Source organism: Pogonomyrmex barbatus, unplaced genomic scaffold, assembly GCF_055798465.1.
Source record: "Pogonomyrmex barbatus isolate J1 unplaced genomic scaffold, ASM5579846v1 scaffold1, whole genome shotgun sequence".
Lineage (NCBI taxonomy): Eukaryota > Metazoa > Arthropoda > Insecta > Hymenoptera > Formicidae > Pogonomyrmex > Pogonomyrmex barbatus.
The window spans coordinates 20,654,361-20,674,755 of record NW_028297098.1 but is presented as its reverse complement, the minus strand read 5'-3'; the positions used below and the strand labels follow the sequence as shown (position 1 = coordinate 20,674,755).

The 20,395-nt window shown below is 31.0% G+C and overlaps 1 protein-coding gene across 3 annotated transcripts in view; it reads right to left on the bottom strand.

Annotated features, from left to right (window-relative positions):
• The window catches only part of LOC105426742 (uncharacterized), a 190,016-nt gene that overhangs the window by 87,164 nt on the left and 82,457 nt on the right, over window positions 1-20,395 (bottom strand). For 2 of the 3 annotated variants that reach the window (XM_089085259.1, XM_011638118.2), the window contains one exon: window positions 4,384-15,150. The exons of the other annotated variant lie outside the window; for it this stretch is intronic. In XM_089085259.1, the coding sequence (XP_088941385.1) occupies window positions 15,070-15,150 (81 nt within the window). In that variant the 3' untranslated portion in view covers window positions 4,384-15,069. Of the gene's footprint in view, window positions 1-4,383; window positions 15,151-20,395 lie in introns of those variants that run through there. 3 annotated transcript variants of the gene reach the window in all.

The following is a 20,395-nucleotide window of genomic DNA, read 5'->3' as shown; positions in this document are numbered from 1 at the left end:
GTGCGATAAAATGAGTGCGTTCAAAAGTGTATCATATCTTAATTAATGTGTAATCAGTGCATTTTTACATGAATAAATATTCAAACTAACGAAGCAATCAAGTGTAACAGTAGGATAATACAACGTATTGGCACTGTTTTTCATGTATATATTTATTAAATATTGCTAGTTATATATGTATTTGAAAAAGCTATTTTTTAAAAGTAACAACGTTCCCGTTACTCATTGTTATCGTTAAAAAACGATTTATTACTTTTTCTATTGCTTTCTCCTTCTTTAATATTAATACGAGATCAGATTAAACAAACAATTTATTTTTCTAATATTTTTTGTTAAACTATCAATAAAAACAACAAAAAGTTTTTATCTTAAATTTGTAAGACCATACAAAATTTAAGAAAAAAGATTTTGAAATATTTAAAATGCAAATAAAAAGATTATAATTTTTATTAAATTGATAAATATAACCAAATTTATATTTCTTTTATATATTCAATTTTATATTTATAAATTTTTAAAGGCTGGTATTCACAAAATCTATTCTTAAGCTGACTCTGTCGCGGCTCTGTGATTGATTTATGATTCATAAAACTATTTTCAAGACGATCTTAAATATAACAACGGATTATGAATATTGCTTGAAGATTGAATATACAAAAATTATGTTACAAAAGTTCAAAATATAAAAAGTAACGGTAATAACTATTATATTCGTTATCGTTACTGAAAAAATATAACTATGTTATAATTATAATATGTTATAATTACGAAAAAAATTAACATCGTTACCAAAAGAAGTAAGAGTAATAGCGTAAAAAGTAAATATAACGAATTACTTCCCAACTTTAATTATATATCAGACCTTGTATTAATTGGATGTTGTTATTGCACGTTCAACAGAGATCGATACAATTTTGATGAGTTTAATTTCCGACCTACAGGCAAAGAAGGATTTACTGTGTTTCACTTATTTGCTTGTAGAATAAGCATCATTGTAGAATAAGCATCATTACCGCGTGCATCTGGATATCCAAATATGAATTCAGCGAAATTATACAGATATTAATCTCTTCGTATATTGGATATATATTAGATTCCATTTGTTATGTAAAAAGAGATGTTTTACAAATTACATTTCACATTTATCTTAATTATTATTGACTTATATAAACGTTGGCAGCGAAAACAGTTTTGATCGTAAAAACTTTTACACGTAAAACAACTTTAGGATTAAATGTTCTCGATTAATATGAAATGTAAGAGAGATATTTATTTATATCTATAATATTATATAGATTTTTTGAAAATATACATGTAAGAGAATGATTTTTCTTATTCTTCTTTATTAAAAATATAATATTTTTATTGTACAGAAACGAAATGCGGAAGCAGCGAAACTGAGATGCAGGTATTATCGTTTGATGAGCGAATTTATTTACCTATGTGAATAATTATTCGTTTATTCACGCAATAATATTTTTGATATCGCGAACTGAATAATCGCGTTTCAATATGTTCCGCTTCGTTTCACTGATTGTCTTTTATCGAATTAATAAAAATCAGTATTCATTCTAATTTTATTTTATGTTGTTCAATTATGGATTCTTCGCATGAAAGAGTTTGACTACGCAATAAATTAATATAAATTTGCAAAAATTTTATTAAAGTTTATTCACATTCATTTAAAATGCATTGGATTTTAAAATTTATCATTTTAATGCAAATATTTTTAACATATATTGACTATATTGACTATATTGAAATCTATTTCGAATATTTCTAAGTTTTATTTCTTCGATGTTATCGTAAACTCGATGATTACTTTCTCTAATTTTGTCCAGCGTTATTTTTAGCGTTTTTACAAGATCTTCTTAAACTACAGAAAAATATATTATTAGAATCTTTGTGTGATATTACAATCACATTTTGTTATAATTAAAACATTTCTCTATGAAAATAGTAATAATGATAATATATAAAAGACGTCAGAAATGCGCGAATAAATAAAAAGATTGTGAAACTATTCTTGTGTTGCAATAACAGAGAGAATAAATCAGTGGTATAAATTTTAATTTGTCGATGCCGATTATCTTCGTAAACGAAATCGGCACAATGAAAAATCAAGGAGCGTTCGTCGGTTATGCTCGCAGGATTTTAATGAAAAAAAGGAAAAAGGGAGAAAAAAGCAGAAGCACTCCTCTCGGGCGAGATGAATTTTTCAGAGTCCGCTCTGTTGCATTTCCATCGTTCGTTTTTTTTTGTTTTTGATCGCCGCACGCGGCGTTTGGCTGCAGATTGAGATGATTTATCGCACGTAGATCGCGAACGCGACGCAGGATCCGATCCGTGCGAGCGAGAATAAAATAAATAGTTACGCGCTAGCGATGAAAATTTTCGTCGGGGCGAAATTCCAGTCGAGCCGAACCGAACCGAACGTGACGCGCCTCCCTTTTGTTCCTGGCCGTTGTTGAGCACAAAACGCTAGGAAGGTCCTGCGTGTGACGATTTATCGTCCCGCTGCGTATATCCATTTTATTTCCGCGCCACTCGACGAGATATCTATATAGAGAGGAAAAACTATATCCTGCGGGATTTCCCGGGTAACGCCGATGTTCGGGAAAACGCGAAACGATCTCGACGTTTAGTCGAATCGCACCGACTCGCAAATGGATTTCGCTTATAATTGAATGTCTCCTTTTTTTCCCGTTTGAATATTATAGTCGCGAATCTGGTCGATTTTATTCAGACCATTGCGCAGAACAATGGTAAAAATCGGATTTCTCTCGTTTTGAACGCCAAAAGGCTTTGCAAAGGCAATGAACCATAAAGAGTATAACAGGGATTGGTAAGGTAAATTTTGTACACGGTGAATATTTCAATGAAACATACGTAAAAATTGACGACAGACTACTTTACTTTAACGAGAAACTTGAATATTTCGCTTATAATGAAGTTCACCAATCTTTGTTTTCTCATTAATAAAGATTGTAAGAGATAATAAATGAAATACTACGTAATAACATAATTATAAAAATAATACTCACGATTTAATATAAATTTGTATCTAAATACTATTTGTATCTATGTAGATTTAAGATTGCTATTAAGATTGTCATTTAATAATATTGTATCTGACTTGTTATTACATATTACCAACATTTTTCCATTTAGAACTGCTCATTCAAGCTATATTTTGCGAATACATTATATACTATATATTTCTATTTTATATAAAGAGAGCAAAAAGTTGTAAAAACATACGTTTTTTTAAAAAGCGTATTTTTAAAAAGAAAAGTAAAAAGCAAATGATTTTAGAATTTAATTTATTATGCAAAATAAATTTACTTACCTTTGCGCATATATTGCGCATATCTTGTCAAAGGTAAAAAATAATTTTGATAAAATTTAAACTGAAATTCGACTTTTGATTGTGTTTTTCTTTTTCTGGTTGAATAAAAATTTTTACTAGTAAGTTTTAGGATTTATTTTCAATTGTTAATTTCTTAAGTAAAAGAAAATATGATTTGCTATTAAATTTTATACAGAGTACTATTAGAATTAATTCCCTTAATGTTATTTATCGATAAGGAAATAAAAAAAGTTATAGAAAATAAAATAGCTTAAATATAGATTTAATTAAACTTGACTTTCTATTTTATATCTATGTAAGACAAACAGTCATACCAGCTTTTTTTACATCATTTAAAATGTGATTAAAATAAAAAAAGGTATGTGAATTTATAAAAATCTACAAATACGAAATCGGTGTGGATTTATTATATATTTATAATTTAAGATAATTTAATGTTTACAAAAAAAAGGGACTGTAAATGTTATTTGGCTTTAAAATAATAACAAATTTAGTTAAATAAAATGTATTAAAAGAAATTTTTATGTTAAAATAGATTCATAATTTAAATAAACTTTGATATTAATGTAAATCTCAATATCTAATATTATATATCTAATTTTATATCTCAATTTATATTTTTGTATATTTTTATATGGCGTGCAGTGCATTTTCTATTAAATTAAATATATTTTTTAATATTTATAATTTCTCGCGCTTTATTACTGTTCATAAATTATGCGTTGTAAAGCAATATTATTTAATAAGAATATTTGAATTAATTAATTAAAATTTTAACTATATCAATTTAATAATTATTATATAATCATCTTTATTTTAACTATATCTAACTAAAATAAAGATGATTATATAATAATTATTAATAATAATAAATTTATGAAATATAAAAATAATATATAATATAAATATTATGTAATATTATACATGCAATTGTTATTTATATATAACAAATACATCAGAGATAAATTTCATAATATTTTTAAAGGAAGGTATATATTAATGAACACGTAATGTGTAGAAAACGAAGAACTTTTTTTTATTATATTCGTTGTGTCATAAGATTTCATGGTGTCATCATGTTTTCGTCTATGGGGATTTGCTCCAAAAGTAGTCCCCTCAATTTCTCACTTTCGCCTTCGATACATTGTATAACTGTACAATCGATCTGACCCGCGACAAGATTGAATGTGAGCGAGTTTTAGTTCATTTTTTGCCCTATTCTTATATGCATTATCATTTCGAATATCGATATTGCCGGAAGCGGCACTGTAGAAAAGATCGAAAAGTACATAATTAACACTGTAAAATTGGCAATCGCGAGAATATTCATATTTATGTTAAATATATATTATCGCGTATTATGAGAAAAATACATTCTTTTTAATTTTTGATAATTATGTCGGAAATAAAACTGGATTTATTTAAATGCGCATTTTGAAAGTATTGTAACTTTAATTAAAATTAATTCAAAAAAGCTTTTATATAATTTCACTGTAAAATTAATCATTAATTATCAATTGTTTTTTTTAAGAACTTAATATTTTTATTCATTCTTTTTTATTATGATTCTTCATTATATGTAATTATTAGTAACGTAACTTTTCTGGATCTATTCTTTTTTGAATCTATTCTATTTAATTCATTTGAGTAATAATTAAATATAAGAATGAATGTTTCAAGAGACTTTTATTAAAATTCAAAAAGAGTTAGCGAGTTTATTCTTGGAATTGCCAATTTATACTTTATTTAAAGTCTTTCAGAAATATAAAATCGAAGTATCGATTACACAAGTCTCACAATGTAAATGCGATGTGAAATACTTTTATCTATTGATAAATTATTTCATCGATAACGGCAGTTAGCAAGAGAGAAATGCACGATGTAGCAGCGCACGTTTGCATATCTTTTAATATCGTGAAGTCATATTACTTCGATACTTTCGATCTTTCCTCTGGTGCGTCCCTTCTGCTTCTTTCACTTTTGTATTGTTCTCGTTGATTCTGAAGCGATCTTTTCGGTTCTTCTCTCTTCGCCTCCTTCGATCGTATGTGCGATATGTACCAACGGATAGTTACAACTTATTCGTATGTTACTCGTATAATATATATATATATATATATATATATATATGAATTTTTTATATTTATACTTCTCCGCCAAAGAATTTATTCGTTCCCGTCTTTCTACGTATATTATATACACGTGTTATACACATATGTATATTTTTATATATACTGAGTGTCCCAGGCGCACATTTTATTTATTAATGATAATTTTCTTAATTCTGATTTAATTTCTTTTAGGAAAAATTAATAATATACCATTATAGTTGCAATTTTTTATCTTTTAATATTTATTATTTTGGTAATGATATGAAACATTTTAGAAAAAAATTGATTAATATTCTTAATATGATATTTAATTTATAATTACTATTTAATTTCAGGTTAATTCAAGAATCTGTCCCAATAGTCAAGATAGCGAACCTTGGCACACTCTGTATAAATATACGTACCGCGCGCATGATTTCACCATTTGGATAATTTCTGATTCTGATCTCACATATTCTTACACCGATAATAGTAATAATAACTATCTATAAATCTGAGCCGAAAATTTCGACAAGAACCGCGATCGCGGACTTTCGCTGGAATTTATTTCGTTACATCGATAACAAATGTTCGTATATGACGTTCGGCAGGATCTTTCTGATTACGAACTTTTGGTATACATCATCAAGGAATCAAGAAACTTGAACTCTCTCTTGGATAGAAATATTTTTAAAAAATCTTTGCTCGTGCGTGGGACACTAAACGGGTGCGATTAGTTGTGCGCCGTTGTGCTTTTATTGTTTCCCGACGCGGCGGATATCCAAAGGAAATGCCTCGTTCGCATCCTGTCAGAATGAAATTCCGAAGATGTTCCGCGTGAGCGTTTTGCGGAAATGTCACCGCACCCCGATCGAATACATCGCGTCCGTATTCGCACCCCGAGAAATGCTGACGTTCACATCCGGCCGATCGGAATTTCCGGCGCGTTCCGACAGTCGCACGTTCCTTATGCGGCACTTTACGATGTCTCAAACCTCGCTGCGATCAATTTAATATTAGCCAAATTGAATCATTCGATGTAACAGTACAAAATAAAAATTGCAATAAGTTCTCACACATACGCTCTTACTGTCGGGATAAAAGTGTCTTTCATGATGTAATTGATGTATATGCGTATATTGCAAATTTGCAACCTATTTGTAAGTGTTACAAGCACATAGAGACAAGAGCCATCTCAAAGTGACTATACACAGATATTTCCGTGAATATTTTCACGGAAAATAATATTATTATGAATAAATGCATTTTCTTTCTCTAATTTTGGAATCGTTTATTTTCTTTTCTGGTTTTGCGCATATCCGCAGGTGTCGTGAATTCACAATTCAAAACTAGGTGGATTCTCGACACGCGGTAGCGCTCTCGAGACGACGACGATATGGATTTTCCCGGCGCAGTCAACGTCGCACCTGCGGGCGCATCCCGCGCGAGCAATTTAATCAGATCCTTCTGATCCTTAACCCAGCTGCGCGCGGTTGGCCTCTGCGCGAATAAGAGAAAAAGGTCGGAGACAGGCCAGCCCGGTGCAACGAGCTCGTCGAGGACTATAAGGGTGGGTGGGGAAAAAAAAGATGACAGAGGAGCGAGAGGGAGAGGCGTATTACCGGGAGCAGCTGGGCTCCGTGAGCAAGACTTACTCGCTAATCGTGAGTTTAAAGTTACCTTACATTACTTCCCTTTAACGGTAAATCACGGCTATCGATCGTGAAACTTAGCGGCTAGTGCGTAGTTTACGTAATAATAGTTCGATTAGACGATTCAATCGCTTTGACTGTCGTTGTTTTTTTTTCACATATACCAAAATGTATACAGAGCTTTTATTGTTTTTTTTTCTTTTTTATGAAAATAATATTTGCTTCATATAAAATCATATAAAATAAAATTTGATACTTGATAGAATTGGTTAACAAACTAACAATGGTTTACAAATTTTAAAAAGTTTTTAAAATGACTTTTAAAATAAATTTTAATTGATTTTAATTTGAATTATTATATGTTATGAAACACTCTGCATACATGTGAATTTATTTCACTGTATATTGGTCTTGTAGGCCAAAAGCGATATCGGTCCCTATATTAATAATAATTATCATTATCATAAACGCATAATAATTGTCGAATAAACGAGGTTTAAACTTCTCTCGAGACTCTTCTCTTTGTCAGATAATTCGTTTCAAATTCTATTGCTTTAGGATGTAACGTAGAAATAATCTAAGTTCAGAGAATATTATAATCAAAGCGATATTTATTTAACAACAAAAAGTCATTGATACAATATATTATATATTATAAATTCGTAAAAAACTAATCATTTTTCTTAATGTTTCTTTTCGATTATGTTAAAAAATTAAAATTGCAAATTTTTAGAAGAACTCGGACTTTGAGCGCAAGAACGGAACAACGAGATCAGATAATTCTCTTCTCGTTTGTCCGATTTTGCAACAGACAGAAGAGACAAAGAACTGCCGTTGGTCGGGGGTGGACAAGCCGTCTCGAGGGGTGGCGGTAACCGATTATCCGTATTCGTCGAGCGGCAAAACGCGAGAGAGGGAAGTTAACGTGTCTTTAATTAATTCCGTAAAACTTTCTGATCGGCGGATAAAAAGGTTGGTCCAAGTTCGTAGCATAAAGAAAGGTGTCGGAGGTTGAATTTTAATTGAATATTCTTGAAGGCTGGTGTTCTATCCGCACGATAGAATATGTTACGCATTCTGCAGGCAGATATAGCATCACGTCAAAATCATGAAAAGCTTTTACTATTTATAAATCAACGATAAAAAAATTTCTTATGCATTCTTATCTATTTTTGTGTAAACGTGATAATTTGAAACTTCCGTTTTTCCGTATCGTTTTTTATATAAATTAAATCTCTTTAAATCATTGTATTATACTTGGAAACATCAAAAGTCCATATTTAATATAAAATCTTTTTAGGAATATTAAATATTTCTAGACGGTATAAAATCATTGTATCATTAAATTGTATTATAAAATGTTGAAAGTATTATAGTTATTAAATTACGACTAATGTGAGTAGCAATATAAAATTTGCTATAAATATTATATTTTTAATAAAATTTTAGTATTAAAAATTTTAATTATTGTAATAATAATACATAATATAAAGATGATACACTAGAAAACTAACTTCTGAAGTCTTTGGAAGTTAACTTAATTAAGCATTGATGAAGGAATAACGTAGGTTGTTTAACTTATTATAATATTTTGTGTCTACAATTACGACGACGAGAATAATTCTATGCGTAATATTTGGTTTCATGATAAATTCGTAGTCGTGACCGTGCTCGACGGACCATAAATATGGAAAGCCTTAATGATATTGAGTACCGTGGCTGATCGGTTAACCGCCTTTACCGTTCGTGGTCGTCCACACAGAGCGGAAGCCGCGTTGCGCGCGAGTAATGCGCGAAATTTCCGCACAATTGTTTCCTCGCCGCATTTGCGGCTATTTCGAGATTCCAACGTCCGCGTTCGACTTTTAGCTTTAAAACTGCGAATGTACTAAACTAATAAAAAACAATAAATAAATTTTTAAAAACCGCCTCTATAACTAGAAAGTTGCCTTTATAACTAGAAATCTACATTGCTTTGTACGTGCTTTGTTCGCGTGAATACGCATGTTCTCGTGATACTCGAAGAAATATCAAGAACGTTAATACAGTATACAGAGTTACTAATTATAAATAATTTGCAGTTTTCTTTTCGTCAAATGACATTGCAATGAAAAAGGATAGCTTCTTAGATTAAATGATTGAAATAAATTTAGCATTTATGACATATTATACAAAATAAATTACTTTTTCTATTTCGAAAATATCAAAGATATTTTATATTCGTCTAGAAATATTTAGTATTCCTAAAAAGCCTTTAGATTAAATATGAACTTTTGATTTCCAAATATAAAATATAATCCAAATAATCCAAATATAAGCTAATAGCTTTTAGGACGTTTTTTTAAATCTAATATAATCAACAAATTAAATATTAGATAACATTTATATATAATAATTTACATATAAACTGCGTTATATGTATATCATTGCTTGCCTCAAATTTAAAGTAAGGAACATTGCAATTTTGTACTTTTTCTATTTCTCTTTGTCATCCTTCCATAAGATTCTCTATTTTTTGCGGGATCGTGTTTGTTTCAAAGTAGAGTGTCACAGTTGTTACAAAACCGAGGTGTCTTCAGATTATTTAGTTCTGCCGTCATTCGACTTTATGTTTGTCGATATTTGAGATTTTATCTCTGTGAAAGTGTAACGCATTTGTATTGTCGGTACACAAAGACTTCTTTCAGCATATCCTGTAAATTTCGCGCACGTTTCTGGCGCGTCTATAATCCGCGGGTGAATTTGCGGCACGTGGTCGATGCGAAGCATTAATAATGCCGGTTGTTGCGGCCGGCCGGATAAATATAGTTACTACTGGCCGTGGCGAAACTGCTGCACGCAATCGGCTAGCATTCAGACTTCGGTTCTCGAGTTGTTTTGCGTTTCAAAATGCACCGAGTTTACTTTGTCAGCGGAAAAACGGCGGGGTGAGCGCGCGGAATAACGAACCGGCTCCGCGAACGTCTCTCTCTGCTTTCATTGCAAACATTTATTCGTATCGGCATTATTTATACGATCCGTTTTGACAAAAGTTAAAGCACCGACCGACGATACCGGCGCTGCCGGTGAGATTGCATTTCGTTCGCAGAATCACGTATATTTCGCGTATTTTCATCGGCGGCTGCATATCTCGCAATTACAGGAGACGTTAGATATTACGGTTACATCATTTTTCTCAAAGTCTATTTTTGTAAACACATCCCTTTTTGGTTTTACGCGAAACTCGTACCAATCGGAATCTTGATTAGAAGTTGCATCACGTTGTAAATTCGATACATTTGTTCGTTTTATTGGTAGTAATTTGTAATGCGCCATATTTCTATATTAGCATTTCCACATTATATAGTTTCACATTATATAGTTTCATTTGTAACCATGTTTGTAACCATATGAACTAGATTTATTTATGTTAATATTTATGCATATTGGATACCGCCACGAAATTCTAATTTAACTAAAACACAACGGAGCATGAGCGTTATGGGAATATTGATTCAGAAATATAATTTATATTATGCTCTATATTCTATCGTCAGAAACGTATTCCTATTATAACACGACATTATAACACAACATTTCCGATTATAACACGATTTATATTATACTGTATATTTTATTGTCAGAAACGATACGACATACCTCATTGAAATATAGCTTTGTTAAGCTACATTTAATTTCATTATAAATTGACTTCATATGATACATATGGGTTATTCACGGCATTGCAATCATGAATTTATAGAAAATGCATTGTAATATTTTCAATTTTGAATTAATTGTGTGTGTGAATAAAGTATGCTGATATCAGAGGATTGAAATGTATTAATTAACATTTGCTAAACTATACTGCTAAAAGATATATATAGAAATAAAATCTTTTTTATTTAAAATATTATATCTTTATAAATAGTAACACAAAAATATTAGAAATTGTTGAATCAGAACTATATATTCTTTTTAATTATCTTAATTTTTTTCTATATTATTAAAATATTATAATAAATAAACCAAAAGAATAAAAAAATATTTTTTATTGACTTTAATTTTAATAAATTTTTATTTTTCATTATATATTTCTCATTTAATTAATATGATAGCAGTTATGGATATTAATTTATTAACAAATAACTTATCGATAATTTCATTATATTCTTATCGCTGCCAACTGTACCTTTAATTTGACAACTTTAAAGTGTTTTCGTTATATAATTATTTATATGCAAATTGAATTTAATTTAAATTGAATTTAAATTAATATACAGATGATATATGATCACGTTAAAATTGAATATATAGAAGTCTATGAAAATACTATTAATGAGTATAATGAATAAGACAATATCGTGTTATAATAGAAATACGTTTTACAGGTACTATAATGTTACGCAGTCGAATAGCAAGCTTCATTTAGTATTCTTATTTGCATTGAAATGTCTGTCGCGAGTCTGCATTTCCATTTATCGAAAAGAAAATCGAACTTTCAAATAGAGAAAGAGAGAGAGAGAAAGAGTGAGAGAGAGAGAGAGAGAGAGAGAGTGAGTGAGTGTTCCATCGTTGCCAGCTTCCGCGTTGTCCTTTCATCGTCGAGAATTTAATCGAAATTCGATCAGTTCTACTTCGCGATGTACTATTTCGCAAAATATTTCTGGATATAATGGCGCTATTCGGCGCTACTCGGCGGAAGATAGCAACAGAGAATGAATAGCAATAGTGTCCCTATATATTCCTTACATCTAATCAGAATCGATCACTTTGCTTTTCATGCGAATCAACGAAATAATAGTTCGAAATACACAACATTTACAAATTATTTATCAATATAAATAAATCTTTAAAAATAATTTTAGAATAACAAATAAGTTTAGAATTTAAGATCATTGAGTGATCATTATTATTATTATTATTATTATTATTGTTGTTGTTGTTATTCGAATTTTTTATCTTTGGATATTTGTATCGGATTTCTGAGTTTGTTGAATAATGATTAAATTTTATTACCTTCTTATGTGTGTTTTAAATTATTATGATTTTTCAGCATCGTTGAGATTACGAAGATTATAATGATAATAATAATCTATATTTTCTGAAAATTTAATAGCCTTATCACCACAATTTGTATGACGAGGTTATAGGGTTAAGATTTCGTCTATGAAGCAGATTGATCTCTCTTGATATTTTCACGTTACGCTTATGATCCACTTTCACAGGCACAGTAACTTTAAGAGGCATTATGGAACAGACGTATTATGTAATGGAGCCAATAAAGCAATATTGACTGACTGTGATGTGATTAATTATGATGAATGAGTCGTCTGAGTAATAGTGCAATTCCGTTTCGCTACGAACTTCTCACCATTAGTGATATTCGTGGATGTAAAAGAAAATATATTTTGTCGAAAATATATTTGTCACGTAATCGGCTGGATAATTATTTGATGATTTTTAATTTTAAAAATGTTCCGAAAAATTAAAAATATATTAGAAGATAAAATTAGGTTAGTTCAAATTAAAATTTTTTTAAACAATATTGATTCTATAATAAAACGTTTACAAATAATAAATTCTTTACATGTTATTTTAAATATGTGATTTTACTTTATTTTATTGAATATTGAAATCCATTTGTCTATTTACTCAATTAAATATAAATTAATCTTTGTTATAATTACACAGATTCCAATAAATTTATAGATATTTTCGTATATTTTTAAAATTTTATAATTCTTTTGTGTAAATTGTGCTTGTGTCCTACCGCTTTGGAGGCTTCGAAAGCTTTGAGATCTGTCGAAGCCACTGATGAAATAAACGCGTCATGCAAATTTGCCGCATATATACCATCGCGGTTTTTAGAACATTTCGGCACGTAGACCTAAATATTTCACACCTCGCTCGCGGTTAGGTAATCTTGAATATCGATATTCACTACGTTTGGGCCTCGGTATATCTTTCGTAGCGTGAATATTCATGTTTCCACATACGTATACGTAACGTCTAGTCGTAACGGCGTCAATTTATAGATTTCGCTGCACTGGATTCAATATACAGAGCGCGAAATAGCTACGTATCTTTTACTGCAAATATCGCAACTATCCGTATAATCGAGAATAATAATAGTCGTAAAAAGAATGAAATAAAACGTTAGATCAATCGATGGAATGTAATTCTTGATAATATATTTAACTTCTTTTTTATTAACGTTGTTAGAATTAACGTTATTATTGGAATACATAAATTTAACAGAATTTACTTTAAATATGTATATCGTACTCAAGATTATTAAAAAAATCTATTTCTACGTGGAATAATATAGATAATAATATGATTTGTTTTACTCCAAAAATTGTGCAGAAAAATTTATTTTAGAAAATATCAAATTGCTTCATTATTTTCCAATTCTTATATATCTAAGATATTAAAAAAATTTCAAGAATTTGATACGTGGCATTCACAATATCATTTTTCACCAGATTCTTAATATTTCATCAAATATCTTTTTTCTTTTATCTTTATCTATTAGTTATAGTCAATTGTTGCAATTAAATTATTGTTTACATTAATTGCTGCTTGTGATCGTCATTCTTTTCTTGAGGTGAGCAATTGAATGGAGCAAATAACTCTCGAATGGAACATCACATACCGATTTTCTCGAAGAATACGATCCTAATTCTTAAGAGGTTCCCTCTTCCACGGGTGACTCGGAATTTCGGTGTCGCTTTTTCTTTTCGTTCGCTACGTATGCCGACACCATTTCCGCGCCATTATCGCGCCCGTTTTCACAGTGCGGTTCTCTCTTCTCGCTTTTTCCAGTATCCGTAAGTACTCCCTTCTCCTTTCCCTACCCGTCCTTTCTCTAACCCCCAGGTTGGCATGGTTTTTCCACGCTTATCTACGCGGCACTTATTTGCCGGGGCTATCTGGAAATTTAACGCCTGCGCCTTCGCCAGGAAGATCACCGCCATTCCGACACCCACCCACCGTGCTCATTCGAAACTATCTCTCACGTTTCCTGACCTCTCCGCACACACGTATAGACAAACACACGTACGCTATCCACGCACTCGTCGCTTTTCCGACGCGACGGCAGAAAATTCTGACCGGACATTATCCTCGTACCTCTCTCTTATGGACCTTGTTACATTGTTGTAGATACTCACATTGTTGTAGATACGCGGATACTTGTGCTAGCTATGAGCTACATAGAATTCTATTACGATGGAATTTCCGCGCAATTTTTTTGTATTCGTAAAAATGGAATTCCTTTTTTTTTTTTTTAAAGTGGAAGAATTTAAGTTATGTGTCGAACAATTCAGTTTTTAAATAGACACATGATATCTTTCAAGATAAAGTAAAATAAGTGAAGTTTGTACAATATTGATTTTCAATATGTAAACTGTAAAATTAATTCTATTATGCATTTAATTATATTGGTCAAAGATTAGAATGTGTGCGTTAAGTCCTTTGTAAAAATAGTGAATTTAATTTTTGCTATACGTAATAATTAATACTTTATTACGCATCTAATCATGTTGCATAAATACGATTTGCAGCATTAAAAGTTTATTTGTAAGTAATAATATTGATGGAAACCGGGACCATTTTCTTACGAAAATGATACAAAGTGAAGAGTCTCGAGAAAGATCATTTCGTTTCACATGAAGTCTTGTGAAGGTCTCGTTTCGCTTTGACAATTTTCGTTTTCGCGACACTTTTATACACTTCCGCTGTCGCCGTGCCGCAGCATTGTCCGCGCGAAAAAGAGAATGAGCCTTAAGCCTAAAGAGACGCTGCCTTGGAACGTTGTTTTAAAGCTTACAGATTAGCTCGACGAAAAATCATTTAGAGCGCGCCGCGCGCATCGAATCACTTCTCCTTTCGGATAAAACCTCTCTCCTTTCTTCCTTTCATCGATGTACTGGATCAGGAAGGAAAGGGCCGTCGCGTATTATAGAACGCACTACTAGCAGTCATCCTGAGTCGAGGATGATTGTAGAAGCGCTGCCACTCGTTCCGAAAAGTCGCCCGAAGCTGCACCCGAACACTGAAAGTACAAAGCATCGATACATTAATATAAGACTTTAAATAATCTTTTTAGACTTGCAATTAATTTTATTACGTGATGTAATGAAAAAAGAAATTTTTAAGTTAAACAAAATTATCATTTTTCAAATGTTGTTAAAATTGCCTCCAATCTTGTCTCTTTTAAGCGTTTTATTTAAAAAAGCCTCTTATGTATAAACAATAGAAGAATTAAAAAATATGATACTTTTTTTTTGAAAATTTAATAACGTTAATTGTAATATGATTCCTTATTATTTTTATAAAAATGTTTAAAAATGTTTTAGTTTATTGTTAAAATAAAATTTCTTGTTTTTTTTTACGCTGAACAATCAAAGACGATATCTATGATAATCAAAATTATATTTACGAGGATAAAATTAGGCAATAAATGTTGCGCCTCTTTTGTTTTTTCTCTTTTTTTCTTATTCTTTTGTTATATCATTATAATATCTAATATGTTCGCTTGGGATTGAAATTAAGAAATGCACCCGCGAATAAGTACCATGATACCATTTTCTATTATGATACTGTTATTGTATCTTTTTCTATTTTCTATTTGTATCTTTTCACGTTGTATGCGTATATGTATCATATATAAGTAACGCATTTGTAATGATATTGGCTCTATAACTTATATCGCAAATAAAAATAAAATGATATTTTTTTTATGATACTTTGTGTTTAATAGATTTAGTAACAATTAATTTTTTTTAATATCATTGATGATAAGTTATTTTATTAAGCATATTTTAATAATTATATATAAAAAGAACATTTTTACTGGAAGAATCAAACTTATCTAAAAATTCGACCAAAAATACAGATCTGAAAATAATTTTATCGGTCACCGAAATATTTATATAGAATGTCTAAATTAATTGCTAGAATATCAGAAATTTTTGCAATATTCATTACGCTTAAACATCCTACGTAATTTTAATGTCTTAACAAAATCATTTTCAGATCTATTCGGTCAAATTTTTAGATTTCAGTAAAGTATTTCCTTCCAATCATTTGTGTAATTTTTTTCAGTATTAATTTTCAATAATCTTTTAAAATCATGCAAAGATAGAAATAGAAAAATTCAATCAATTAATAATTGATTTTGAAATTTCTTGCCAATGAATACGATTGTCTTACTTTAAAACGTGAAAAATAAAAAACTGCAACAATGGGATAAAAAACTGGAAAACATCCGACACTCTGGTGGAAATTCGAAAGGTTGCACGTGGTTAAATTGTAGCTAGCGCGCGTTCGCCACATTTTCTCATGGGAAGTAGTGGCAGCTTGAAACTTTAATGTTGTCTGATGCCAGAGGTGGTGATGAGATCAAGTCGATTCACTATCCTTCTTTTCAGATGATAATGTTTACTTCGACAATACATTATTTTTTATAAATATACATATAATATTATACGTACATATATAGGTATATATATATATATTAATTATTATTTTATATATATATATATATATATATATCTAAAATAATAATTTTATATTTAATATAATAATATATATATATATAATATATAATTATAACATAATATTTTTGTTATTTAACTTGTATACCAGTACATTACAACTATGTTTAAGTTTAAAATTAAAGGAATTAGAAGATTACATGTAGCATTAAAAGATTAGGCTTCAATAAACAGATATAATATTCGTGGTTTCTCTCTCTCTCTCTCTATCTCTCTATCTGTCTGTCTATCTGTCTTTTTGTCTTTTTTTTTTCGTTGTAGTACTGTCGTCAATGAAAACTTGAAAAGTTTTCGCTCTTCTTCGCGAGATCGCTGAAAGCGCAGACGATGTTGATTTCCCAACGGGGTGTCGCCCGTCTATAAATCTACACCCAGGGTTTGTTTAGTCGGTGTATGTCGCGAGCGGTGCCGTTGTGTATTTTTGAGTGACGCGAGAGAATATCCCGCCGAGCGGAAGTTTTGCGTCGTTGAGCTTAAACGCGGGCTACGCTTACGATCGAGAAATGGGAAACAACGGTCGTTTATTCGGTTCACGGGTCGTTTCTCGCGACGCGACCACCATTTTTACGACGCGCGGAACACCTCGGCAATTATGCAACGCACCGCGACATTTATTTCAGGATCGTGTTGCGGACTTTAAAATTACGTCGGCGTGTGGTTTTTCACCTAGGCATTGTCCGTTTTTTTTTTCTCAAACGAACAGCCGTATGTAAACAGAAAAGATAAAAATTATTCTATTTAGTTATAATATTTCTATGTAACAAATAATTTATGGAATATAATAAATATTCTATGCAATAATAAATTAATTAATATTTTGCAGTTGTATAACATATGTAAAAAATTAATATATAGAAATTGTGTAATATTTATATAAGCGATATGAATGGAAAATTTCAATGGAAATTTAAAATTTTCAAAAAAGTAATATATACAATCAGATTTTAATTTTCTCAATAATTTTAGCTTAATTTTCCTCATCTAAAAATTGAAGATATATTGTATTTTAAAATCATTATGTAAGTTTTAGAATAAGATAAATTAAATTACAAGAATAAATTATTATTGATAGAGAATTTACATAAAATAAGAATTACCAAAATAAATTCTTATGGAGAAATATTCATTGATCAAGAAAAGAGACGCTTATTTTGTGGCAAAAATTTTCAGGAAAATCGACAACGAACTCGAAGCAGAAGGCGACGATTCGTGAAAATATACGAGAACTTTTGGGAGCGTAAATTCCACAGGAAATTGTGGGGAACACTGTGGTCTCGGTGCTTAAACAAATATCCTTAGGGATCCTTTTGGCTAACGAGCGCGGTTTCGTCGCAACAAACGCAAAAGTGTTAACTTGTTAAACTTGATATAAAAACGAGATAAATTTGTGATTTGTTATAATCTATTTTCGATATAAAATTATGTGAAATGAGACTTTGTCGATTATGAGCTTATCCTGTTTTCATGTAGAATCCTTTGCTTTGTCCAGCTCCAAAAAGCTGGAAGACCGATTTGCTGGTTTGCGGGAAGATTCTCATCGCTTTAGGTTATTCTTATCCTTTTCTACGCACCCGTCCATTTTAGTCTTTTTATGCCGCTTTGCCACGTTTTCTCGCAATTTCTCGGTGTAAATTCTTCCCTCTTTTTCAGGTAGGATTATTTCCTGTCTCCTTTCCTCTTAATCTTTCATTTCACTTCTCTCTCGGCTCTCGCTCGTCTTTCTTTTTTCTTATTTAACCTCAACGAGATAAACTGGAACTCCGGGATGGTCGCGAAATATCATTGGCCTCGCGTAAGTATGATATTATGAAGGCAAGAATAAAGAATAAAAAGAAAATGGCCAGAAAATTTTCCGGTACCATCGGGAAGCGTATTATGAAGATTTCCAATTCTATCTTTACGACGAATCTTTTTTGTGGTGGTAACCACGTATTGTCGAATACATGATACGCCGAGCGGAAAAATATTTTTTAACAACGCTACTCGGGGAAAACCAAATTTCTAAATGAAGCTGTAATTAAGATACGCTTTCTATGAAAGTGTAGGATCATAAATATATTATCAAGGAACAACAAACAAAATGTACATAATAAGAAACCATGAGCGACGAACTGGAGATACACGTTCGTGTAAATGCAAATATTACGGGCTTGAAATATCAGGCGCGAGCTGTAAAGTAACGGTTAAATAGGCTTTATTGATTTTAGCCGTTCATCGGTAAATTCCGGCCCCGTATAGTGATAACAGTAAATTCAATCCAACTCTATTTGCCGGCCGACTGTTTCATTAGATAACGATTACCGTCGGCAAACGCGCGTTTGTAGGTAAAGCAAACGATACCCGAGCGTTATATCCGGAGCCTCCCGGTTTATGTACGCGCAATTATTATGCAGGCCGCGCACACGGTATGTGCGGCCCATTACGCATCGCATGCGTATCACACAATTAATTTATGTAGATACGCGCGCGTCGTAATCGCACACGCATACCGCTGCACCGCCGCTTGCAGAATATCGCATTGCATGACGCTCCTTTCTCCTCCCTTCTTTCACCTCTCCTCCTCCTCCCCCCCCCTCGTCTTTCTCTATGGAACCTCATCTATAATTTAATTAATTAATGTGTATCTTCGTGCATTGTGAACGCAATGCAGTTGCCAAACTTTTGCCAAGTTTGCGGAGTTCCGGAGTTGCTCGTGTTATGTTTGCTCAAGCATGACACTATAAACATGATAAAATTGAAAGTTCATAAAAAAGTGATAGCAGAAGTATAGATTAAATAATAGGTATAAATAACAGAAAGAAGAAGATGACATCAATGTCACTTTTCTTCATTTTCTATTTTACTTTCATTTGACTATTCAAACAATTTATTTTAATGCGAGTAATAAGTGAATATGTTGATTACTGGATATATTGCATTTTTTTGTGAGTATATATTAAAAGTTGGATACATTTTTTAAAATTAAGACTTTACAAAGAATATTCATATGAGTGACTCTTTCGTTGGAATTTTTATGTAAAATTTTATCTTTTTGTTTGCACATCTTTACATTAATTACAGTTGTAGCAACAACGTCACAATTTTAACAAAGCACACTGGCGAACTCTGACATTAATCATATTGCGATTAATTGCAAACTTGACAAATGATGAATACGCATACATGCACATACACACATATGTGGTTGTCGGCAAAGGGTAATTGATATGAGTATCTCGTATCGATGCAACACGTGTGAGAGGTATAATTGTACCATGCCGTTCGTTGCGAAAAGTGTAATTTGATGACAATGAAATGCTAATTATACCGGTAAACCGGTTTAATGCTATTTCCGCATAATAAGTATATGCGTTACGATGCACTCAATACACATTGCTGTTATATCTGTTGATGAACAACGAAAAGATATACGAAGGGGAAATAGAATACGGGAATTAAGGTTTGCATAATGCACCGCATTCGAGAGAAAATAATATTTTGGAAATAAATAGCACGTAAAAGAAAACGTAAATAAGCATTCTTGTCCATCATTACTTGAATTTATCTCTGGCGCAATTATTCTCACAACATCAATGTTTCAATAATCAATGTTTCAATAATGTTTATCCCGTAAACAGTTTATATAAAATTAATGAATTTTTTGTAAATTATTTCAGAAATCGTCTCTTTTTTTAAGCTCGCAATTTATATCCATTTAATGTATTATTTAAATTTAAAAATATTAAGTAATATAAATATAAT